The sequence below is a fragment of the Mugil cephalus genome, chromosome 9 (assembly GCF_022458985.1).
Source record: "Mugil cephalus isolate CIBA_MC_2020 chromosome 9, CIBA_Mcephalus_1.1, whole genome shotgun sequence".
Lineage (NCBI taxonomy): Eukaryota > Metazoa > Chordata > Actinopteri > Mugiliformes > Mugilidae > Mugil > Mugil cephalus.
Genome location: NC_061778.1, coordinates 27542019 through 27569406, shown reverse-complemented (window position 1 = coordinate 27569406; position 27388 = coordinate 27542019). Strand labels below are relative to the sequence as shown.

Genomic DNA, 27388 nt, shown 5'->3' with positions numbered 1-27388 from the left:
AAGTCAAATGAATTAGTAGGCACCTTCAGGAAATTTAACACTGGCGTGTGTACACACATGCATGATGCATCAAATCTGTTTCAGTTTCACTCTCCTTGTCCCTTTGGGACCCTTAATGAACAGACATGCTCTGCCAATCAAGGTCGCAGTTGTGGCTGTTGTTAGTGCCAGACATGAGCACCATTCTGTCCTCTGATGGGAGCCAACGAGTATGTAGCACCACTGGAGGCTTCATTATCTGCCTGTGGAGCTACATTTTCCATGTATACCCATGTGGAATGCATCTGGTACATTGCCTTCAATCTGGTTTATTGAGATGACTATTGTTGGATGACAATCAGATGTTGCTTGATTACCGCCTCCAGATTGTTAATTGGCCAATAATAACTTGTTAGTGGCAAGTCAAGATGTCACAAGCAATAAAAGCTCTGAAACAGAGTGTGCGGCACAGATAATTTTATTTGCAGCATTTGAAAAAAAAAAAAAAAAGCCACACCCACCAGTTATGAGATTTTGATCTGTGACAGTGTCTTCTTCACCATGGAAACAATAATTTGTCAAAAAATCCCCGTCTCCATACTTGCATTTCTTTCGGTACTGCAAAACATAAAGTAGACCTTTAATCAAGGAGTGGACCTTAAGCGACTGAACTGCAACTGCGAAATCCGTAGGGCATCAAATATGAAGTTAAAATCATCCCAAAACCTCACAAACACTCAAAGCCATCTATCTATCTATCTATCTATCTATCTATCTATCTATCTATCTATCTATCTATCTATCTATCTATCTATCTATCTATCTATCTATCTATCTATCTATGTTGAGACGTAGACTGCTTCCCAGCGCGAGTTCACCGATGCGTTCTCTCTCTCTCTCTCTCCCTCTCCCTCTCTCCCTCTCTCTCACTCATGTTTCCCCGTCTTGCGCACCTCCACTCCAGCTGCCGACAGCTGTCCAACCAAGGACAACAAAAAAAGAGAGAACAAAAGCCAGGCAAGGACTACAAGTGGAAGATGAACGAATGATGAGAGGAGCGTTGGTTGGCGCACTGAGAGGAGAACCGCTGTCGCAGGGGACTCAGCAGCATCAGGAGTAGGAGGAGAGGGGACGGGGGAAACACATCTGCGGTGACTTTGAGGAGCTTTCTCCGGTTTCATGGAGCAAAAACGGGGACAGACGCTGCATCCCTCTGATGCCGAAATGTGCCGCGTTATGAGGAATGATTAGGATGCGTCGGACTGCCGTGGAGCCACTGGCGAGGTTTTTCTATATCCTTTGTTTTGCAATCTAAGGGAACGTCTGCTTTAACATAGTTGCGACCACCTCAGCTGAGGTTTGCGGTTATAGCGGCTTCATAACAGCGGTCGCTGTTGGGTTTTCTGTTTTTCTGTTTATTTATTGGTGACATTCGTTAGAGAGCGGTTGGCCACCCAAGGAGCAGGGTGGATTCGTTTTGGGGGTGAAGGAAGGCGTTTTTTTTTTTTTTTTAATACCCCCTACCTCCTCCTCCCCCTTACATAAATGTTTGCGTGCCGTTAGTGCTGTCGTTCTCGGTCGACCCCCCACCCCCAGTCTCCCTCTGAATAGGGCTCACGCGCAGGCGGACGCGTCTCATACGCATACATACACTTGAACATTATCTCACGCATACACGCCTCGCGCACCCCCTCCCTCCCTCCCCTCCCCCGTCTCACCTGTCGAGCCCGATAACCCTCGAACCCCCGGCTCCACGATCTGATGACTCCCCGGCGCACAGGTGGCCGAGGTACGGAGCCGACTGTAGCATCACCCTCCACGCTGTCATCCTCACCGTTCTCCTCCTCTTCCTCGCCATCGTCACCATGTCCTCGTCGTCGCGCAAGATCTCCTCCGAGTCCTTCAGCAGCTCGGTGGGCTCGGACTGCGGGCTCGAAAGCCCAGGGGGAGAAGGAGGGGACGTCGGTTTGGAACCAGCCGAGGAGAGACGAGGCTGCCCCTTCTCCTCCTTTTCTTCCTCGTCCTCCCACAGAGCGGTGCTCTGGAACGGCCGCAGCCCTGCCGAGAGGCCGGCCTGCCCGGCGGGCGAGGAGCAGCAGGGGCCCGGTGGTCCTCACAAGAGGGTCACCAGAAGGAGAAGGGTGAACCTGGATTCCCTTGGGGAGAGCCTGAGGCGGCTGACCTCACCCACGGTAGGCCTCCAAATCAGTCCGAAGGGCTTCCATGAAATATCGTTAGATATTTATAATTTAAAACTTCAAAAGTAATCTTCTCTCCGATGCGGCTAATATCTTAACTAGAGGGATAGCTTTGTTATAAATGTGCGGCCCTTTATTTAAAACAAGTTGTTAAAAAAAGTCACGCATAGTAAGAGGGCTCTATTAAATCAGTGGCTGTTATTTTGAAAAACAGCCAGAGGCTTTTATTCCATTGCACAGAGTTGTCTCACAAAGTTCAGGAGAAACATAACCTTTAAGACCAGACAAAAAGACAACATTCAAGTAATATCACCACCTCCAAAATCGCAGACAATTTCTTTTCTGACATCAAGATATGATGTGTACTGTGTTGTCTATGAAAAAAAACAACAATTTTCATCCTTTACCTCTGGTAGCCTGAATCATCAGGAGGGTTACATAATAAATATGTTGTTGTGAGGGTGAGAAATGCCCATGCGTGTCTGTATAAATGCAATGGTGTGGGGAGTGTGACGAAGGAGTCGATTCTATGTCTGTGTGTCTGCTTCTATCTGTGTCCCAGTTGTGTTACAGGCTGTAATGCAATAAAGCAGCTATCAGAACAGCGTGCAATTGTGATGGATGGCATGTGATTAGGGAATTTACTATTGTCTGTTGTGATGGCATATCAGTTTGGGATTTGGATGCGTCTGCTGTTATGCAGCTGCTTAACATCAAAAATATGAATAGATAAATACACAAATTCATATCTTATAGCATAATAAAAGTAGTAACTACTTGTGATTTTAGAAGCTATACTATTTCTTGGTAATTTATGTCATATTCTATTACCCTTTTCACAATTGATGCTGTGTCGAAGAGGTCTAATAGTCTGTGCTCATGTTCCAGTATGAAATGCAAAAAGGTTATGCTGCAGCAAGAAAGGTTGCAGTTGCAACTTACAAGGTTAAACAGAATGACAGAGTGAACTAATGTTATCCAGATATGATGCTGTATGACTGCTTTGTCCTGAAGGAAGCTAAAAATGTGACAGAGGCATATGATCTGACCTACTTTAGTTCAAACTTCTTCCTGGCTGGAAAAAAATATTTCATGTGAATATCCTTAGACACCAAAATGCAGTCAAAAGTGGAAAAACCTGTCTCTTGAGTCATTCTATGTGACATACATAGACACTTATATCACACTGCTAAAGGACTATTGTTCTTTTTTTTTTACCACTAGTGCTTTTTAAAACACAGTCACTACCACAAACATTTTCTTACCATCTTTCTATGATTAACATTTTACCCAACAACTGTTTAAGTCAAACATAAGATCTTAGTGTAGTCTTCTTGCTGGCCTCCAATGAAGGCAATATTTAGAGGTGCCTAATCTTGACGAAAATATCTCATTAGCTTGCTAAGCGTTCAGCTTTCATCACCAGCTGCTTTGTAATTTCATGCTGTGTATGCAGCATATCACAAATTACCATCAGTTGTGACAGGCTAACCATGTTTTAATATGAGCTGGCGATATTTAATTTTGCCATAGATAACCAGGATTATGGATAACCAGCACAAGAACTGAAGCTGCAAAGTATGATGCTCCTCAGTGGCACAGCAGTAGGCTACTAGCAAACTATTTCCATAAAGTATTGTATTTGGTTATATAATTGTGTGGTTAAGGTTCTTGCTTACATTCCTAGGAGAAATAGATGTTGCAGGGAAATTAATGTAGAAGAGCTGCAATTGGCAGCCTATTCATTATTTCTGCTGCTAAGGCACCGCCTTACAAAATGATGAAATTCAGCACCATATTTATAAAAACTGAAGTTGGTGTATATTGGAGAGGCCCGCTGAGAGCCAACTCCAGCTCTCAGCTGTAGCTCTTACTGGCCATGATCTTTAATAGATCCATGAAAAAATAGGGAAGTGGGCACACACAGATTTGTGTATAATACTCAGTTATGATAATACCCAGATTTTACTTCTCTGTGTGTCTGCATATTGTGTGTTTGCCGACAACAGTTTGGCATCATGCAGCTTTTTTTTAAATCCTAGTAGGTAAGAGTGATTATTGGTCACAGTGACAAGGAAAACGGAAATGTCAAAGACCTTTACTCAGTCACACATAATTTATTATCTTTGTTCTCTCACTCACTCACTCACTCACTCACTCACTCACTCACTCACTCACTCACTCACTCACTCACTCACTCACTCACTCACTCACCCACTAACACACACACACGCACACACACACACTGGCTGCTTTCAGAAACAGTCTATTGTTGACTTCAATGGACCATGACTGACAGAACAGAGCATGCTCTCTCTCCTTGTCTTCACCCTGAACACACTGACCTAGAAGCAGAAACACACATGCACAGAAACATGCACAACCACACACATTTGCATGTGCACAAACATTCATTTTCTGTATCTCTCGCTCAGTTTTGTATACCGACATGGAAGGTGGCCATTAGCCTAGTGACCCGTGATGCTGAGCAAAAGGCCGTGAAAAGTGTGTGTGCTAATGGGTGGTTTCTGGTGAATACACATTTTCAAATTGTGGCTTCTCTTCTCTATCACAAAACAGATTTGTAAGTGTGAAGAGCCATACTGATTTTTGCAAAATAGTCAGTGTGAATATGTTGACTGTTTTGATGAAAATTTGTTTTCGTGTCTATATTCCTTCCTTGTTAAGGTGGGAAGGTATTTGTCTGCATAACGTCTGGTAGTTTCCCAGAGAAGAATTCTCATTTACAATTAGGGAGGTCCCATTCAGCATCGAGAAATTGCTATCGGGGCTGATCTGCCCCTTTTTTAAAATCATGGTATTGGTATCAAGCTTCAGCCAAGTCCGGTCTTCAAAAGGATTTTGTTAGGCCTGCCATAAACTAAAATCATGAAGAAACAAAGAGGAAGACAACTTCTTCTCTTGTTTGAGTGGCTATTGGCTATATTCAAAGCTGCCAAAAAAGTAGATGAAGTAGTTTAAAAAAGTTTCTTCGAAACTTCGAATCCTCACTGACCTTAAGTCAGCGAGGATTCCAGTTAATGGTAGATGATCAGGCCATTTCTGGAGTAGAGAACGCTACTGGAGCCAATGGAAACCCTCTCCTCACTACTTTAGCTGTGACAGTGCTAATCTAGTTACACAGTGCATATGTAATCTAAGTGAATACAAGATAAGTAGAGCCTTTATGAATCTGCGCTAGAGGACATTTTTGTGTACTTAAAACCGCATCAAGAATTAGGATTGGCCGATACTGAATATTAGAAGATCAGATTGGGGAGCAAAAATATTTGATTGCGACATGCCTCTCATAATGTTCACTCAAAATTCATCGAATTTACTGTTATTCCTGGTATTATTATTATTATTATTATTATATTACAGTACAGTTCCTTCAAATTAAAAGTTGTACCTCACACCTAAATGAGCAAGCCTTAAAACATGAGCCCCTAACTCTCTATTTGTTTGTTTAGCTGTAGTTTTAACAAGACCGACATGCTTTCATAATGTTGACTTTAAAACTGTGTAGCTGCATTTGTGAAATATGATGCACATCTTAGGTGTTGGTGGTAACCGAGACTCATCATTGTCACTGACACACCAACGGACTTAATGAGATCCATTTTCTTAGATATAGAGTATATTAGACTGGAATTCTGCATCTTCTTAAAGATACGAGTAGATGTCTCTCTGAACTACAGACAGATGTTGATTCAACTTGGGTTCTGAGAATACTCCAACATTATGGAAAAAAAATATGGAAAGACTATAAAATAGTGTGTGAAAGTGTAATAGAAACATTGTATCTGAGCAATGACGTTCTTTATTGCATTATATTACATTTATGTGGCAGGCACTATTTCTAAAGTAATTTACAGTGAGTAGGGAACCATAGATAGATATGACTCCTTTCCATGTCTAGCACAGGCTGCATTAAACATCTAACAATGAAAATACAATGAACCAAACAGCAACAGAATTGTTTTCTTTGTACCTGGTTTATAGCTCATCACTCATTTATTATCCCATGCTGGGATTCTTGCAATGTCTCATCTGGTGCATAAGTTTCTATTTTATTTAGAAGTGTTGATAGCTTGCCAACCTTGCTACAGCAGCAGCAGCCTCTGCTCTGCGATCATAGACCACACCAGCTCATGCTAATAGAAATTTGGAGGACGATGCAATAAAGACAGGAAAAGAAGAATTATTCACATGAAAGACAGAAGGAAAGACAGCAAAGCAGAACATCAGAGCAACTGAAAAGGAAAAGGATTCTGTTTCTCTCCTAGGGTAAAGAAACAGAGCAAACAAAAGAGACAGTGATTTGGAAAAGGACGATGGGAGGTGGAGAAAGAAAAGACAGAAATAAAGGAGAACACCCCAAGCTTTCCCAAACAACCTTTTATTTTAATTAAATATTTTTTTCACAGCAACATTTCTCCCATCTCAACACTTCAGCAATCCCCACACGTCTGCTGTTCTGTGTCTGTGTTTTAAAAGCGTATCCCAACAACCAGGTGATCTTGATTCATTACTAGCTGCTAACTACATCTGTGTGACCAAGAGAGATTAATGTGTGATGGGGCATCAAGTTGTGAGTACAGTAAACATGCCAGGGATGTAACAATGCGGACTAATGGTGATGCATGTGCTCAGCATGTTTGCACATGTGTACATGTGTGGCCGATAACAGTTAGTGAGGGTGTGTGTTTGGTCATGTTGTAGAGTCCTGTGCACACACACTATAATGTACATGTTCTTTGGTAAATGGATAGCTACATCAAGGACGCAGTAGGAGGAGACTGTCATTTCTGTTCTACTCACACAAATATATAATAGGCAAGTGGGGAATAGAAAAAGGTGGCAGATAGTAAACATTTTTCTCACCAATATTCTGTGAAAGTGGCTTAGTGGGTAGATATTACTTCATCATTACTGCACAGTTGTTTGTCTACACAGTGCTTAAGTGACCCCTGTTACTGCTTTATATACATGTGAGTGTTTCTAAAAGGGGCAAAAATGTTATCAGCAGGTGTTATTTCAAGTACCAGTGGACATAAAAGATGAAGAAAAGCTCCAAACATGTGTATTACAGTGTCCAACCCATGGTGTAATGACAGAAAACTACATTCACCTTATAAAGACACACACTGGACACATGTGTTCCCTGGCTGTGCACACACTGCATCTCATCTCTTACTGTGTCATGTTTTTGCTCTACAACCCCAAGTCTCGCTAGTGTCTGCCCCTCTCATCCTCTCTTTGTCTGTTTGACACAAACACACACAATCACTCCTGTATCTGTCCGGAGTGGGTGGAGGCCTCAGAATGACCTCTCCAGCTGGCACACTGTGTTCTAGTTTTGTCACTATAGCCTTGTGTTTCAGCCGTATCACAGATAATAACATTGGACCCGCCCTCACAGCTTAGGCTGTCAGTAACACAAAATACACCAGCTGCACAAACGCATACAAACCATCAAGCTGTGTGCGCATTCTGGTCATGTTGAAAAGTTAATCATCATTGCCATCTTATTTTTGATTTTGGTAGACCATTGGAGGAAAGATTCAAATTCTACACAATATAAAAAATATACTGCCGAGAGGTAGATTTACCCCCCCACGCACAAGTTGATATGATTCTTTTATGACTTGATGGAATCTATGTTACATGCTTCTCATTGACTGTATAACACAGTCAATGAGAATTAAAATCTTAAATAAAACCTTGTGAAACTCACAGAGGGTTGGATCTGCTTTCATGCATTTTGCTGTGCATTCTGGCACTTGGGGTAGTCACATCACAAAAATGTTGCGTATAACAATCTTCATTGCATTGTTACTCATTTTGACCCAGTGCTCCATTTTTTCTCTCTAAAACAATACATTTTTAAACAAAACACTTGAACATGGAGTGGGTGCATGTTAATAATACAAAAAAGTAAATAATTAAATAGTTCTCATAGAAAAGAAAAGGAAACAACTGTTTAAGAAAAAGAAAAGAAAGATCTGAACAGAAGAAGGGTGTCTCAGGGAAATTTTCCATTTCATACATCTTCCATTTCTTCCAAATGTCTTCAAATTTAGGTTGTTGAAGTCTCATTCACAAAGTGATTCTTTCCATCACAAATATATCATAGATGATATCATACCATTTTTCTTTGCTTGGGATGTCAGGTTTAAGACCTTTCTTTGTAATTGCTTTTCTTGCAGCTAAACTCAGTTTTACAAATAAATATTTAGTTTCAACATTTAGTAGTTGAGTGTACAAACTGTTTTCAAACACCTTTTGATGTTCTGACATAGAACTGTTTAAGTGGTGGCAAACCTAGAGAAATCTAAAGAAGTCTCTGTTATTAAGACCACGCAGTCTTTTCAACATCTGAAAACTCTTCATTATTACATGGGCTTCTATTTAACCATGTTTTCAAAGTCAAGTTGATCCATTCATTACCTGTTTCCATCATTTTTTAATTAGTCTTTTGTCTCCTAACCTTGCTTGGATTGGTATCGTCCCAGATATGTTTTCTTCAATTTCTTTCCATCTTGCCTCGTAATCTGGGACACACCAACAAAACAGGATCCCTAATTACGCTGATATGTAATAATCCTTTACACAGAGAAGTGCCAGTCCACCCTTGTTTTTTGCCAACTGAAGAGTGTGAAATCTTATCCTTTGTTTTTTTCCCTTGCCAGATATAACGTGATATCAATTTATTCAATTCATTAAATTGTTTGTCAATAATTTCAGTTGGAACACTGCAAAAATTAATAGTCTTAATATAAGAAATAAATATTTGGTTTGAGCAGATATAGACTAAAATTAAGTGAAATAATCTGCCAGTGCAGTAAGATAATCACACTTGGTAAGATTTCTTAAAATAAGAAAAAATAAATACATATTAGGCAAGTGAGAAATATCTTAAAATAAGTGGTGAAACACTCATTCCAAGTACTGTATACAAGACAAATAATCTCAAAACTAGCTTTTCAATTCTTATTTCACTTTAGTTTTTCACTCAAATTGAGTTGATGATTAGCTTTTGTCTTAATCAATAAATTTAAAATCATACACAGAGAATATTGTTACCAACAGTTATTTGAAGTGTAATAATAATAATCATAATTAATCTCAATTCAAGTACATAACTTACTGTAAGCTCTACAATAGTGACACTGTTCTAGATTTAAGACAACCATCTATTGAATGAAAACAAGTCTTACATTAAACAAACTTCTCTGCATAAGAAAGAACATGCTTTTTTTTTTAGCTCTGAAATGCAGGAGTCAACAGTTCTTACAATTCAGTGCAGTTAGTTAGTTACACTGAGACTTAACAGCATTAAGTGTATGACTGGAGCACCAGTCATGTTTTGACTCACAATCTGTATCTGAGCTCTCTTCACTTTTCGTCGCAAGAAGTTCTCTGGGCCTGGGAAAAAGGTCTTCATGAGACAGAGTGCTGATAATTTCTTCACTTGTGTTTTCAGCTGTGACATAATGTAAGACACACATTAAGATAAATTAGTGCCATAGAACGAACTGTATGACACAGCTGGTTAGCGCAGACTAGTTAGTGCATTAACAATAGGTAAAGAAATTACATACCTCAGTGGACTATACATCACCATATCAGTGATGAATTAAACATTGCAATTGGTTGTAATTCTCTTAATTCTTACGTGATTTTAATTCAAATATACAGAGTGTATATAGCAATCTACAATTTTGGAGAAACTCAAAAGCATAAATACATTTTAAGTTGTAGCTATTCAGAAGGTTAATGTTTTAGTATAGAATTGAGGAGATCCAACCCAGTAACTGGATTTAAATGAAACAAGTAACCAGTATCACGCCCAATTTATCCAATTTATAACAAAACCAGTTTCATTACAATCAGTTCAGAATTCAGAGTTATGATGTAAATATAAAACAATAACTACGTCCAAAATGTATATTTCACTACATTACCTCTTAAAGTCGACACGATGAAGTTCGTCCATGCTGTTAGTGGTTTTAGCTAGCAAGTTAGCTCAGGTAGCGTTAGCTCGTGCTCAAATGCAACAGTGTAGACTACACAACAAACACACATTCAACATGGATAACATTTAAAACGTATGTGACTAAAAAATATGAGATATTTGATACAACTTAACCTGCGATGAAATACGAATTCAAAACGTCTTGCACGGGGCAGCTTTATTATGTACCTGTAACATTCCATCCAGAGAGCTGTACTGTTGTTCTTCTTCTTTGTGTTCGCAACTGCGCATGTCCAACTTTCAACCGACGAGATAAAAAAGTCTCACTTCTTAAAAAAATCAGGTGAATGTATTATGCTCACTTAGATTCTGAATAGAACACGTTGTTTTTCAGAGATGGAAATAGCCATGGAGTGTCCCATATCTCATTTTCGTTTAATCTTTAATGAGGGCTGCGCAGTAAGGTAAAATAGCAGGACAGCCTGACCACTGCTGAACCATAGACTGCTGCCATTTCCAAAACAGGGATTTATGGCAAAAATTTATTTTCTGTAACTGAACATTAAAAAATCCTGGATTTGTATATCATTGTATTTTATTCAGTTTTGTTGGAGTTTTATTTTGATTGAAGGAATACTTCAACATTGATCTAATCCCTAGTCTTGTGATCACCATGAGGCAAACAGCAGACTCCAGAAAGATCTGATTAGTTTTCGTCAAAATCCATTGAAACTTAAGGCTTTCCTGTAAACAAGATATATTTTCTTAAATCAAGCAAGTCTAATTCCTGAAACAAGATGATTTATCTGTTGCAAATAACACAAAGCTTAAAAGCCTTCTCAAATGTCAAAAAAACTTGTTTCATATGACATATGACTGAAGATGTTTTCAAGACTTTTTCACTTAACAAGATATTCAAGATGTATTGTCTTAAAACAAGTCCCTATATCTTGCTGAAATGGTACTTGTTAGGTAGTTGTGTCTTATATTAAGTGTAATGAGATATTTTGACTAGAAATGAGACAAATATACCTGGTAAGATTTTTATTTTTTATTTTATATTATTTATTTATTTATTTTTTTTTTTGCAGTGAAGGGTCTGGAATAGATACAATATCCTTGGCAGGAGGTTGATTTTTGCCGAGATTTAAAGCTTAATATTGGAGTAACATTACATCTCCATATGCCTTCCTTTAATTCCTGGTTTAGTTGTATAATTTTGATAAATCTTTCAGGATGCTCACTCCTAAATATTTAATGCACTCTTATCCCCAATTTAGTTGAATCTTGGAGGTTTAGTCCTGACTAAGTTTGTAATTGAAATTTAGTATTTGAGTGTTTATAATGTTTAATTTGTATCCCGAGACTGAGCCAAAGCATCTAGAAATGGTAGCAATTGTAAAATGGAATTTTCAGGATTTGATAAAGTGATCAGAACATCATCTGCAAACACAGAAATCTTGAGTTCTAATAATTTTATATCAGTAATATACACTCGCTTGCCACTTTATTAGGTACACCTGCTCAATTGCTTATTAAAACAAATAACTAATCAGCCAATCACATGACTGTAATTCAATGCATTTAGGCATATAGAGGAGCTCAAGACAACTTGCTGAAATTCAAACCGTGCATCAGAATGGGGAAAAAAGGGGATTTAAGTGACTTTGAACGTGTTATGGTTGTTGGTGCCAGACGAGCTGGTCCGAGTATTTCAGAGACTGCTGATCTACTGGGATTTTCACACACAACCATCTCTAGGATTTACAGAGAATGGTCCGAAAAAGAAAAAAATATCCAGTGAGCGGCAGCTGTGTGGACGAAAATGTCTTGTTGATATGAGAGGTCAGAGGAGAATGGACACACTGGTTGGAGATGATGGAAAGGCAATAGTGACTCAAATAACCACTCGTTACAACCAAAGAATGCAGAATACCATCTCTGAACGCACAACACGTCCAACCTTGAAGAAGAAAGACTACATATCACAAAGCTCATATCATCATCATTATCATCATCATCATCATCATCACTGAACTCCAATGACCTCCACAGTCACCAGATCTCAATGCAATAGAGCACCTTTGGGATGTGGTGGAACGGGAGATTCTCGTCGTAGATGTGTATCTGACAAATCTGCAGCAACTGTGTGATGCCATCATGTCAATATGGACCAAAATCTCTGAGGAATGTTTCAAATACCTTGTTGAAGGTATACCACAAAGAATTAAGGCAGTTCTGAAGGCAAAGAGTGAGGAAGAGAGAGGAACTTTTTACAGCAAGGTGTACCTAATAAAGTGGCCAGTGAGTTTAGTTAATCTGAGTGATCCCCTGGCTTAATGATTCAATAAGTAGTGCAAACAACAATGGGCTCAATGGGCAGCTCTGTCTAGTTATATTTTGAATTTTTTTTGCCAGAATGTGGGTAAAGGTCTCATAGTCTTGGACCAGGACACTTATCAGTGGATAACTTCCACAATCTAGCTTGTCTTTACCCTCTTCGGTATCAGCGAGATAGCTTCTTCTTTCCAAACCAGAGGAGTAAGGCCGGTTATAAGCACATGGTTGTACATGGTTTTAAGTACAGGGGTGAGTAGGTCCTTCATCTCATTGTATCACTCTGTCAGAAAACCATCGGGCCCTGGTACTTTATTGATCTTCGAATGTGCTATTGCGTTTTTAATTTCTTCATCTGTAATTTCACCAATTACAAATCTGTTCCTCATTCACCGTGGGAAATTTTATGTGGGCTAAATAAAATTCTGTCACTTCCCCAACTGTTTTTGGTTGGCTTTATAAAATCCTTTAAAACTTTTCATCTTTTACTTTGTAATGTACAGAATTTGCTATAGGATCCCTAATTTTATAAATTGTGTGTTGCTTTTTTAATTTGTAAGCTAGCAGTTTAGCAGATTGTCCCTATTTCATAATATTTTTGTTTTACAAAGGTCATTTTTTTTCTTTTTGTCATTAGAGTAAATTTTGTTCAGTTTGATTTTTTCTTCTTTTCTTGTTAATTTCTATTTTTGTTTTCCTTTTTGTGCATGCTCTCTGATGTTTCCAGTTCTGAAACACTGTTCAACTTTTGCTTTTCTCTGTTTATTCAAATTAGAGCAGTAGCCTATTATTTTCCCCTTAGAACCCATTTGCAAGCATCCCACAGTGTTTGTGGGGACACTCCATTGTCATTTTCGTCAAAATACTGCTTTATATCTGTTCTTATTTGCTCTCTCATTTGGCCTAGTATCCCCGTATTTAGCCTCCAAGTAGTCCCCTTTAGTATTACATTCAAGTAGACGGGTGCCTGATCAGATAAGTTCAACTTATAGCCCTATATATGTCCCTTTGAAACATTAAATAGTAATCAAGCAGAGAATAAACTCAATGTGGGTGAGAAAAGAAGGTAAAGTTCTTTTTTAATCAGATTCAGATTGCTCCATTTGTCTGAGACCCAGCTCCCTCATCATTCATTTTAGTTTTTTTTGTAATTTTCTTCTGTCCTGTGTAGCAGGGTTTTGATATATCCAGAGTTGAGTGCAATCTAACATCAAAATCTCCACCACAGATTAAGGTACCCTGAGCATCCGAGACTAATAATTCAAAAATTTGTTTAAGGAATTTCTCCTCAGACAATGAAGGGGCATAGACATTCAACAGCATTTACATTAGATTGTGCCAGGTGGAGTCTTGGAGGAAAAAAACAAGCAAAATATCTGGAATATAATAAAGAACTGAAGTCCACCATGCCAATCTCTGGTCCTAAAGAGGAAGAATACATTGTCCAGTGTACAGTATGTGGTTTTGCAAAATCAGTTCCAAAGTGAGACATGCCTGTGGGAAAATTTAGCTGTTACAGTAGCAGACATTCTCTTGCAGACAAAAAGCATTTACAGACTGGATCACGAAGTTACACGTAACTAACTACAGTCTTTATTATTTTCAAACATTACAAAAGTCAGCACACCTCACTGTTTTAGGTACACAGCAAACTGAGAAGAGTTGAATTCTTGGTGTCAAACTAGACATACACTAGTAGAGTTGATTATACTCTGGGTAGAGTTAATCCATTATAATTAACTCTCAGTCGATAAATAGTTGTTGTTAAAACCGAGTGTAAAAAGGAAGTGTCACTAAATCAAACCTCTAGGTGTAAATGTTTAAATATTAACTCCGAACTTCTTACTCTAAACTCTGATCCTGTATTTAACACCTCAAGTGTTAAGGGCCCCTTACTCTTCGGGCACCCGAAATCATTTTGCAGCGATGAGCCCCGGAAACTTTACTCGTCGCGCTGCTACTAACCACCCGAACACCTGCTTAATGAGCTAGAGGTTAGCATGCATGCCTAGCCTTACATAGAAAGTGAGTAACGGCAGTAAACGGTACGTTTGGCTTGATGTTTTGGCTGAGTGAGACGAGTCATGCTCTTTGTAACCATAGATATAAAACGTGATAAGGTGATGCTAATGGCTCGGAGTTGCTAACTAGCGCGCTAAAGTGGTGCTAACACAACATACATAAAGTGTGCCTTACTTTTGCATGTTCTAATGTTTGTGGTGCAAGTTTGAAAATAAATGTTTTCACAAAACGTGATAAGACGATGCTCAGGGTTCGGAGTTGCTAGCTAGCGTGCTAAAGTGGTGCTAACGCTACACTGTGCCTTACTGTTGCATGTTCTAATATTTGTGGTGCAAGTTTGAAAATAAATGTTTTCACAAAACGTGAAAAGACGATGCTCATGGTTCGGAGTTGCTAGCTAGCGTGCTAAAGTGGTGCTAACGCTACACTGTGCCTTACTGTTGCATGTTCTAATATTTGTGGCCAAACATGACTACCTTTTTATTTCAGTAAAGTATTTTCCATGTATTTTTTGTAGGATTATATAAGAATTATATTGACACCTTTTAAGTGTTATGGGGGTAACACTTGTGTAGTTAAGAAATAGTCCTCTGAGAGAGTTAATTGCTAACTCTACATAAAAGTGTTAAAAAAAACCCCAACACTGGTTGTTGTTAGGCAGTGTTCAATTTAACTACAAGAAGAGTCAAATTTACACTAATTTAGTGTAAAGGTACCAACACTTGAAAAAGTGTTAAATTAACACTCTGAAGTATGGACCCATATAGACAGATCAACTCTTACAGTGTTAATTTGGGTGTGCTGATTTAACTGTGTATGTTTAACTTGTAAAAGCTCAAGCCACAAGCACTAGAAACTAAAACACCACTACAGCAAAACACCAGTCGGTTAACATACATACTAACTGATACACTGAAAGTGTTTGTCAACCAATTACCAGACAGATATTGAGCATGTTTAGCATGGCCTTAGCATGCTAAAGAACTGGACAACAAGGACAGGACATGTTTATTAATGATAGACGGGGTAATACGGGGCACATCACTATCAAGGAGTAGCTCTGTTGTACCTACTAGTTACAGGCACCTTAAGACCCTAAAACTTAAGAAACTGAATGGAATTCGTACTTCATCTATAACTGCGCCGTGGGGGATTGGAGCCTATCCCAGCTGGCATCTTTCAAGAGGCACCATAACACATGGAGACAAAAACCACGTGTGTGCATCACCAATGAACCTTGCATACTTGTTCAAACTGTGGGAGAAATTAGGAGCACCTGAAAAGAACAAGCAGGGAGAACATACAAACTGCACCCAAAAGGGCTCCAGCTGCCCAGCAAGTTCCTGCCAAGAATGTTGCTGTGACACAACAGGGCTAATTACTGCACCGCCGTGCTGACCTCAATGATAGCACAGCACAGATATACCACATGTGTGATTTTATTCATGCCTGTGCTTTACTGATATAAATATGAATCTGGGCAGTCTTACAAAAAGTCATCCCACAAATGACATGTCAAAAGGTCTATGTATGATGCCTTGGCAGCATTATTAGTCTGCTTAGATAATTTTCACACATGAAATAACATAAACATAATATGTTTTCAGCTCTAGGTATTGAGAGATCAAACTTTCAAATAAAACATAATTGGTTATAAAATGGTTGGTAAATTAAAACAGTTCATGGCATAATCTGATGATTAAAACAAGTTAAAAGTACAGACTTAGGGAATGTTTCAGGCATTGAAAGACTGAGGTGATATAAATGCAATCACACATCACAATTTTCACTTCTTTTTGCAGACACAGACTGTTCAGGAAGCTCTTCAGCGGACTCTACGATTTTACAGACAACAAGAGATCAGGTAAGATCTCTGTTCTTTTTCTGACTCCAGTCCTCTTTTATCAGTCTCTAAATACACACTCTGTCACATGCTGTTTACCTGCTGTCTTGTTGTGGTGTCCTTATCACTCATTTCCTCCCTTTTGCGTCTATTTTCTCACTTGTCTCAGACTATGCGTCTGTCAAACATGTACATCCAAACACCTGTTCATTTTTCTGTGAGCGCCACCAAATTGTCTTCTCATCCTCTGTTTTGTCACACGTAGAGACAGACAAACACATGCGCACACAGCACTTCACCTCTTGCCTCTGCCTGTCTCTCGCTGTCGTGTCCTGTCCTATGAAAATACTTAAACTCAGCAGTGAGCATTGTGCCCAGCACAACACATACTAACACCATCCAAAAGGCACAGATTCTACAATACAAACATTAACGTCAGATTTTTCCCTCTTGGCTTCATGCTTTGGCCTCCCTAGTTTCTCTGCTTCACTGGTCTCTTTGGGGATACAATTGAGTGAATATGGAATAAAAAGATACCATAGAAAATACTTTCTATTTTTATGTGTAAATATGAACAGAGGGTATATTTGTGCGTAAAGTTTGCAAATTAAGCTAAACAGGAGGTCTCTAGTCCAGTTCCCAGACTGACAGAATACTTGTGTTGTGATTTGAACTCTCTGTCTCACCTCTGCTGTTGTCTCACTGCATCACCCTAACAAAATAGTAATGAATAGAATTTCTGATATGGCAGCTTTTGGAATGAAAGACACAAACAACTAATAATAATAAAAGATATTTGTGGCACCAAAATGTTATTATCCATTAACCCTGTTGTTTGCTGAAGTCATGACTTCTCCTGTTTGCATATTTGGTTTGTGTCTTTGACAGGTGTCAGGAAGTCGGAAGTGAGGAACGCCGAAGAGAGAGGAGAGAGGAGAAGTGCCCCTTCCTAGAAAACTCTGGTTCAGAGGAAGATGTCTTACATGTCCTACAATACATGGCCACCATACTAGGTAAGTAAGACATGTGAGTATTACTGTATATTACTGTGTGTATGGTTTAGGAAAAGACATGGAGAGAGAGGCTGTCTAATTTTTATGTGTTTGCCTAGAATCAATAGTATTGTATTGTATTATGGCTGACCAGGACATACATAAACATACTGTTAGTTTGTGTTAGGCACTTTTAATGAAAATAGAGATAGGCTATCAGGCTCTTGGTTCTGCTCATGCACACACAAATATCCATATTAGAGGAGCTCTCACTGGTCAAGCGAACTTTACCTGTGTTATTCTGATGCCACGAGCATTACACTCGCAACACTCTCTCGGATTTGTGTGTCTTACGTATGTTTTCATAAAACATTGTATTTTGTTGTTGCAATTAAATGATTTATTCTCTTCGTCTTAGCAGCCCCTTTATATTTCTAACATCTGCCTTGCAGCTAAAACACCTGGAAATGTGCAGTTTATGCCTGCATCTCTGGCAAATTTAGAGTTGTTTGCATAAGCTCAGAAATTGTATTTTGAAACGGTTATTAGCAAGTAATTAAAAACATTCTAGGAGAATAATTTTGATTGCGGCTGCGTCTGTAATTATACCTCTGCTTTAGAAAGCTGCAGCTTCTTACACAGTTAGCACCTGGAACAGCCCTCCATTCTGAGAGGGAAGCCAAGCTCACTAGGTGAATTTATCTGTTCATTTTATGCTGTTTGTCTCGCTGAAAAGGTGGCAGAAGGCTAAGCAAGTAGGCCAGAAATTAGTCGCCACATATTCATCATCCATCTCTTCCTGGGGGATCCCGAGGTGTTCCTCTGCTCTGCTGGATATGATATATAATCCCTATTAGGGATCTGTCTAGGAGTCTCCTCCAAGCTCGAAAAGGCTGGAATACATCCTCCACTGGAGGATGTCCAAGAAGTCTTACTGCCAAGGTCCATTTAGCCCAGTGATCCAGTGAAGACACTTTTATCAGCTGATAAGTACCCTCATCATGTTTAGTTTTGTAAACTAATCAAAGTTTAAGAGCTTGGTTTTGAGTAGGTGCATTTCTTTAAATACATTTTGGGCAGAAAGGCTTTTATTTTAAATATCACTTAGAATTTTTCTACAATCCCTTAATCCATTTTCCACCTATGATATTCAGTCAGTAGGCATGTGGCATGATTATTTTATGTTATCAATTTTTATTATTTTTAGCAAGGCTTTGATGATGATTTTCTGTGGTTGTGGCCTAAAATTGCACTTGATGAATTAAAATTTTGACTGACATATCATGTATATTATGAAGGCGAGGTAACATTATACTTAACAAAAAATGTGCCTCAGATGGGGGTCTAAGTGCTCAAGAGCAGATCTTCCTTGAGAAATTATATTAAACCAAGGTTTACATAATGCTTAACATGACATATCTCCTCTACTTGCTGTTATCCATATGTGGTGTGTATTTCTGTGTCAATGAAAGCATTGCATTATGTGCTTGTGGTTTAGGTGTGTATCACTGTCTGTGATAATATGTCTTTATCATGTGTGTGTGAGTGCAGTACCTCATTGTTGACATTAGTCTTTTGCATCTCTGCTCTTCCAGAAATACCATTCTGTGAGCTGCGAGAGCGTTTTGGTGAGGAGTTCTTTGGACTCTGCTTTGAAGAAAATGAACGAGTACTTCGGGCAGTAGGCAGTAATCTCCAGGATTTCTTCAATGGTTTTGATGCAATTTTGGAACACATTCGCACCTCCACAGGGCGTCGTGCCTCATCCGAGAGCCCCTCCTTCCAGTGCAAGGATCCCCATGAGGAGGAGAAAGGGCGAAGAAAATTGGACAAAGTTGGAGATCAGGGACAAAGAGATGGAAGAGGAAAGGTGCTGCTTCTTCATTGTTTCAACCCTGCCCCTGTTGTTGGATTGGTCATGCCTGGTTTGATCAGAGCTGTTGCCAGGCGGATCTTTCATTCAGAAGTTGAGGTGGAAGAGGTGCCACCTCTAACTCCTTTGTTGCCCAGTGAAGATACAGACTGTGACTCCACAACCCCAACTCCAACTGCGTCCCCGACTGTCTCACCCTCCTCATCACCATCCCCTCCCTCTACTTTTCCCACATCTGTTCCCACAATTTGTCTCTCCTTCCAAATCGAGGAGATATGTCCTCATACCCTCACTTCTCTATCAAATGCTGCCTTGGTGAGCACTAAACGGCCCCCTCTGTCACTCTCCACCAACCCCAGTGACTTGCGCATTGGCCTGGCCACATTCTGTCGTGCTTTTCCATTTCACCTTGTCCTGGGGCCTCGCATGGAGCTACTGCAGCTTGGAGAAGGTCTGAGGCGACAGGTTCGCATTGAGCCTCACCGAAGCCTCTCATTCAGGGACTGTTTTGTGATCGTCTCACCCAAGATGGAACCCTCATTTCAGGGCATCTTGCTGAGGCTTGCATCCCCATTTACCATCCGAACCAGGCCCGACTCCTCACAGACTGGCACCAAAGAGAAGGTAATGATATCAAATGTGAAATGTACAACACTATTTCTGTGTTTGTAAAACTGTTTGTGAAATCCAGTTTGAGATTATAAATGTATGGAGGAATCCTGATTCCAAGGCAATGTTTCATGATCCCGCGTCAACAAGCACTGTTGACGCGGGATCCCAGGTTTTTCGTTCCATGTGAAAGGGTTGAATGGGTTTTCGACACTCGCAATTGAACCGGGATTTTATCGGCTGGATTCGACTTTGATGTGAACAGGAATGCCTCGTCGACCATCTGATTTACACCGTGACATTGATGTACCTGCCAGTCACATTCTGTTTGTGTCACTGGACGGCCTGTCAGACCATGTCAGAGATTTTTGTCCATTTTTTCAATCAAACAAATCAAATGTGTTGTTACACGATCATTAATGGAAAAGCATAGGTGAATTAGTCCTAGTCATGTTTGGAAAATTGCACAGATCAGGGAATGCATGTGTCACTGTGTTTATATACAGCTTGTAAAGCTGTATGGCATACTTTTTTTTAACGACCATGGCAGCACACTGGTAAGACTGTGAGATCCGCGAGCTGCTCTGCGTCCGAGGAGAAGAGGAGATTTGGCGGTAGAGGAGATTTGGGGATATCAGGCACTGTGCAGGAGTGATTTAGTCCATGTCCACACATACGAAAATTATGGGGTTTTCCTTGGCATCGTGTCGAGTATTTATCCGTGTCGATCCATTGCGAAACCACATCTAGTTGTACAAAGGCGGTAGTACATATCCCAGGCCTATGTGTGGTGCTGTTTCTGCTAGAGACCTCAGCCAAAAGAAGAAGAAGAGGAGGAGCATGCATCAACCATAATCCAACCATAATCATATTTAGCTCATGGTAGTTGTAAAGCAACAGTATATATTGTACATCACCACCCAATAATGGTCACAACACTGTAGTCCACTAGTCAGCCATTGATGTTGTTGTAATGCTAAACTTTATCTGGCCTTTCTTCAAAATTGTTTTAGAACTGAAGAAGCTACTTGGATGAGTGGTAAAACATATTCAAGAACCTCCAATAGCCCTTGTTTGAGTATGTTGTTTGGATATGACGTGACCTGGATAGCTGAGAACCTTCACTGACCATGCCATTCACTGCATATTAGGTGTGAGGTTTGAATTGGTTCCAATTTGCCAGAAACAAATCAATAATTGGAGTTGTGTGCTACATCCAGTTCTTTATTGATTGCATGGCATCCAGTATCTGCATTCTGTCAGTGCCAGCACCAGGCTCCCTGATGTTAAACAGAACAGACCGTGAGGTGATTGATTGGTCAGCCACAGTGCTGTGCTGTGTGTCTGTGTGTTTGTATACAGGTGGGCGAGCCAGGTGCACCTTAAGCTTAAGTTACACTCCCAAGAATAGGTGTATATTTAAACTTGTCTTCACAGGACATGGGAGCAGATGTGTACTATTTGACCCAGCACAAAGGTAAAAGCTAGTTTTGATCATTTTGATCCTAAGCTTACAGTGGAAACACAAGTAATGCCCCTGTGGTTGGGAAACTGTTGGTAGATCCAAATGAAATTGGTAGAAATGGTACAGGTACAAAAATGTAACAAAAGGTACTGTAATGCAGGTGCATATTGCAAATACCACCAGTTCTCCAGTCTGTAGTTGCACAGTTCCTTGTAGGGGCCTCTACTGGTTTTGTTTCTTCTGCTGTCCTTATAAATGGTATCTTGTCTAACAGGTAGCATATTCTATAAAAAAGAGGGCGGATAAAATAATGGTTTCTATTTGAATGATTAGCCTAGAGTTCCTTGTGTGGACAGGCTGTGTGGGTCCTTTAAGCAAAACTGCTATTTTTAATCATGTAGGCAAGGCAACAATGTGAGTTAAGTGGTGGGTGAATCTAAATGATATATGAACCGAAGGGAAGGAAATCCTTGGAACACAGAGGTGCGCGACAAATATAGCATGCCAACTGGAGAGATGGCTGCTCAAAATAGGACAATGAACTTATTTTATTCATTTAATAGAGTGGCAAAATCTGAAAAAATAAAAAAATAAAAAATGGCACCACAGATCTGCAGCCAAAGGCAGATGGTGCAGTTAAAAGTCCTCTTATGTCATGTTTTCCTTCCTTGTCATAGCACTGTTTGCACTAGTCTGCCCTGGCACAAAAATATGACTCAAAGACAGCTAGCATGCTCACACAGCATATATTGAAGTTGGTGGTTAGCACAGATGACTCTCAGTGAGAAGGTTCAAGTCCAGCCCGGGCCTTTCTGGGTGGAGTTTGTGTGTTCTCCCTGTGTCTGCGTGAGTTTTTTCTAGGTACTACGATTTCTCTTCCCCCTTCCTCCAAAGACATGCTCATTAGGCTAATTGGTGACCCTAAATTAACTGCAAATGGTTGTTTGTCTCTGCGTTAGCTCTGTGATATATTGGTGACCTGTCCAGGGTGTACCCTCCCTTTTGCCCAGCAACCCTCAAACCCTAGTGAGGATAAGCAGTAGTAGATGAGATGAAGTACATTGAAGTTTTTCCTTTCAAAATGAATACTACAAAACTGAATCATTTTTTTGGTACAGTGTAAAGCTATGCTTACACAAGGCTCCCATTTAGGGATGCAGGTCTTGCATTGGCCAAATAAACTGTACATGTTTGTTAAGGGCATACGCCTGAAATGAAAATAACAACACACATAGGTTAACATATCCTCCATACATGCATGCATGCAGAGGCCATGAATATACTACACTGTGACATTCCACATGCCCTCAGGAGTAGCAGCAGGGTTCCCCTTTTCACAGTGAGATCATGAGTACCAGTACAACACATCTCCTCTCCAGGCTTTCGTCTTCTCACTGTTAGAGTCTTTCATAAATTCATTCATTCTCTCTCCCTCTCAACTGCTTCTGTTTTTTCCTCACAAAAGCTTCATGTTTCTCATCTCTTTCAGATTCTCACTCTTATGCCTTGTTAAAGCAAATTGATTTAGAAATGTTTGCATCTGTCATAAAATGGAAATGTAACAATAATTGCCCTAAAACTGCCTGACGATTTTTGCAATAATCAATCACAAGAAATTCAGCCACAGGATTTAGTTTGAATTCAGTTTTTTTTTTTATTGAACAATACAGTACAGACAATACAGATATGAACAACAAAGATATGAAGAATGTGTATTTGTGTGTGTGTGTGTGTGTGTGTGTGTATGTGGGTGTGCGTGTGAGACCTATCATGGTGTTACCTTACCATAATTTGTATGTTTACCAGTAAATAGTTAATACAATAATAAAGGAATAATAATAATCATTACATTGTTATTTATATTGTGGTAAGAATATATAAAGAATATATGAAGTAAAATAATGCTTCCATTAATAAGTATTTAAATAGAAAGTAATGATGATAATAAATAAAACAGACAAAACAAACAAAAACAATTAATAATTATAGTGATAATAATTACTATAGTGAAGGATAGTCAGAGATAGTGAAGGGGGAGGAGGAAGGATAGGGAAGATAAATCTTCTAAGACACTGATTTATTTATTCATTCTATTTTTATTCATTTTAATGTGGTGTCTCGGGCCTCTGCTGACCCACTGGGAACCAGCCTGAGGGTCCCCCCACCCTCCAGCCCCTGTCCCCTGCCTCCCACTGGGGCTCGTCTTGTTGTTGTTGTTGTTTTTTTTTTTGTAGTTGCTGTTGTTGCATGTTTGTTTGTTTTTGTGAATGAATGTAGTGCATTAAAAACAGGGCATGTGTGATACATTAAAAACAAGATGGAGGTTGCCATGTTTGTTTGATTGCACTTTCCTGTATTCAGGGTTGAGTCATGTGTGAGTGTTCTTCATTTAAATTGTGGTTATAATCCTCTACTGTCTTCTGACCAAAAAGGTTCATGGAGTTGGTGTTGCTGCTTTTTTAGTCTCTTTCTTTTCGTGCGTCACCAGTGATCGAACCTGGAATTGCTAAATTTTAAAAAAGGCTTTCTCTCCGGTATCCAAACACTATCTGCTAGACACTTGGAAGCATGTCTTTGTGGAGCATTCTGGGCACACATTGTTTTTTCTAAGTTTTGTTCTATGAATCTTGTGTCACCTGAGCAGAGGAGCAGAAAAAACGAGACAGAGCATGAGAAGGGTGGCCTGACATTTTCACGAGAAAGGGCAGCAAAAGAAGGCGACAGGCCAAGGTAAAGAGGCCACACACCCCACTGCTGCACTGTGTGTGTTTGAGTGGTCTGTAGTGGATTTTCAGTTTGACTTCTTTCCTCTCTTCGCCCAGAGCTATGGACTGTGCAAGAGGCATTCAAAGACCAACTGAAAAGGTCAAATCGCATCTCTGTGTCTGTCTGTTTGGCGTGAACACTGTGGTCAGCACACAGGGGAGTGTAAACAGGCTACACCATTTAAAGCCCTGCTCTAACCAGTCCAACATCTCATTAATCCTGTTTCTCCCACACCACAGTGTTATTGTTTATCAGACACTGTGCTTATTATTATTATGTAGTCTACTTTTAGCACAGTTAACATACAGTATATTTTGATGACATTTGATCCGTCCAAGCTCTGGATGCACTGGACTACCATGGATGTTGGCATTTCATTTGAACATAAAAGCATGGATGAAACAGAATTCATCAACACCTGCCTCCGCAGCAGTAATGCTATTGTTGCAGATTTCCAAAAGTTCCAAGACTCTTTGACTCAAAGTGTCAAAGTTGTGCTTAGGAAGAGTCAGTACAGCAGTAGTGTCCCGTTTAAAGTTAGCTAGAGCTTATGCTAGCTTTGGCTTCAGTTGACTTATCTTATAATTTAATATTTTAATATTTTCAATATTTTGATACAAATCCTGCTCTTGTCTGTGACATTTGGCCTATTTTATGTAATTTTATGCAATTTTCTGTGGCATTGCATTAGTTAATAAGTACTGTGTACAAATCTGCAGCATTTTTCAATAAATGCTACTGTACTGCATTTGTAGAGGTGGCTTAAAGAGGTTTGTTGTGCATCGTGTGTGCACCTGTGTGTCTGAGTACAAAGAAAATCTTGACATTAGCAGCTCCTTTGATCTGAGGTAGATAAATCAGTGCTGGGACGGTTTATTTTTTTCAGTGGCGAGTGCTTTGAAAATCACTGTTCCCTTTGTCTCTGTGTACTATTGATAAGTTGACAAAATGTAATGAATGACAATACCCGCAAAGGAAAAAAGGCAGAAAGACAAAGGAACACATAAGGACTAATGAAAATGACAAAAATATTTTTTGTCTAATTTTTGAAACAAAGATGAATAGAATAGAACTGTGATTGTTGGCTTGATACAGTTTTAGCACTTTAGATTGAAATAGTAATGATGACACTGTTGTGATGGTTGTTGGTGACAGAAATAGCTTTCACATATTTAATCTAAGTTCACTTTGCTAGTATGTATACTTTGAGCAGAGGGATGAAATAAAATGTCTGCCATAATAATGGCTATAAGGCTCCATGGCTACGACAGTTTAATTATAGAAGCCTAAAAGCATAGATAGATAAAGCAAATCTCATTATTGATGTGGTTTAGTATTGAGGGTGTCACAAAATACTGTGTCACTAATAACTGGTATGTGACTAAACATAATAAAAATGAAATAAATACAATTTGATAATATAGAATAGAATAATGGCATTGATGTCTCAAATATGATTCTGTATTTCCGTTAATCGAGTTTTGTTTGGGCTATTTATGTATTTCTAAAATCTGTTAATTAATATTTGACTTTATTCCACCAAGTATTTACTCATCCAGTTATGCATTTATTTATTCAATTATTTCAATTTTTTAACATTTCATTTACACTACTTCTATTGCAAAGGGTAACAGGGAGCTAAAAGTAGATGAAAAGGAAGAAACGCAGCTGAAAGGGGGCCAGAGATAGAAATAGTTGTTGAAATAGATGAGGGAGCAAAGAGAGAGGACAACCAGAGAGAGACTCGACTTGAAAAATCAAAAAGAGGTATGAGAGAGGAAGACAAATGTGGAGAACGGTGGTGGGAGGAGGAACAGACAGCTATTGAATTGTCTTTTGTGTGCAGACTCAGGCATGTCAGTATTTCTAATTACTAATGTATTTCTGTGTCAGCATATGCTAATTGCATGGGTAGCGCTAACCTCAGTGTAAAGCAGGATTGGTGAATGTGGTGAAATGGTGTAATTTTGTCTCGACTATTTCTGCCCGGGCTGTTATCTAGCTATACGCTAATAGTTAAGATGATGTGACTGATTTCATGTAGTTGTTGATGGCAATGTTTTACAAGTCACTGTTCATGATTTACGATCAATAGCTACTGATTGTGAAAGCCACACACCACTTGTTTGATCTGGAAAGAGATGGTTTACTTCCATACAGTGCTGTTGCAGAGGTAGAATTTGATGTAACTGTGTTGAACACTTACAAGAAGTGAACTGCCAACTTCACATCCTCTTAGAAACAGAGGTGAATAATGTTGGCCACACCCTTGAAGATATAGGATGTCACAGTATGGGAGAAGGTAATTTACCTAAACATTCTTTCTGTTCTTTGTTTTTTTGCTGAAAATCGCTGAATTGAAAGTTATAGTGAAAGAAGTAAGTCTCAGATTTTGTTGTAGCCCACTCGAGGCTAAATTACTAACGGCAAAGGAAAGTGTAAGTTCATTCATTTCTGAGACAGACACTATCATACACAAGCAATAACTAATATATAATAACCTCACCTTTGTGTTTTGGTTTGTCATTATAGCAGATAATTCATTGTTAAAGAGTAAACTGGACTCATTGTGTCATTTGAAAGGTAAAGTAATTTCCTGTCACCATTAAAATGTTTTAGATTTAAAAAGAAAATGGGAACAAATTAGCGTTAGACACAAAGATTTGAGGGAATCACACATTTCTGAGCCACTGAAATTGAAATGTAAGACAATCTATCTATCTATCTATCTATCTATCTATCTATCTATCTATCTATCTATCTATCTATCTATCTATCTATCTATCTATCTATCTATCTATCTATCTATCTGTCTGTCTGTCTGTCTGTCTGTCTGTCTGTCTGTCTGTCTGTCTGTCTGTCTGTCTGTCTGTGATATGTCTATGTCTGGAATATAGCATCACACAATGTTGATTTATACTGCGTTTTGGTCCTGCATACTGAAGTAATGATACTGAAAAATTATAAAAATAAGCGCAGTTCCTCAAATGGACACTTCAGCCTGGCTCCAAAAACGAGTCAGTCTAATCTCCATGGATTAGACTGACTGAAATGGGTAAATTTACAGCAGAAATTAAAAAAAAAAAACTGAGATAGTGACATCCAGAGCCAGCACTCTGATGTCGTAACAACTGATGGCATTGCATTTGAACAATGTTATTTTTGTCATTACTTCCAGTCACATTTCATTTTAAGCAATGGACTCATCTTAGAGGTCTTAGTCTGAAATTTGAAATCAGGCCTTCTGTTGAATATTTCATCCAAAGGTCATCAAATGAAAATGTATAAAATTTCTTATGCGTTATCTATCTAGTCCACAAAGT

General features: G+C 39.1%; 1 protein-coding gene and 1 long non-coding RNA gene across 2 annotated transcripts in view; one reads left to right on the top strand and one right to left on the bottom strand.

Annotated features, from left to right (window-relative positions):
* Positions 1 to 441: 441 nt before the first annotated feature.
* On the bottom strand, positions 442 to 1835 carry LOC125013945. The gene is made up of 2 exons (XR_007113415.1): positions 1698 to 1835; positions 442 to 597 (listed from the first exon to the last, which is right to left on the bottom strand). It is a non-coding gene; the product is annotated as an uncharacterized LOC125013945 (long non-coding RNA).
* gucy1a2 (guanylate cyclase 1, soluble, alpha 2) overlaps positions 848 to 27388 on the top strand; it is a 48818-nt gene continuing 22277 nt past the window's right edge. The window contains exons 1-4 of the mRNA XM_047594910.1: positions 848 to 2171; positions 16320 to 16381; positions 17249 to 17373; positions 18948 to 19849. Of these exons, the coding sequence (XP_047450866.1) occupies positions 1845 to 2171; positions 16320 to 16381; positions 17249 to 17373; positions 18948 to 19849 (1416 nt within the window). The 5' untranslated portion in view covers positions 848 to 1844. The remainder of the gene's footprint in view (positions 2172 to 16319; positions 16382 to 17248; positions 17374 to 18947; positions 19850 to 27388) is intronic.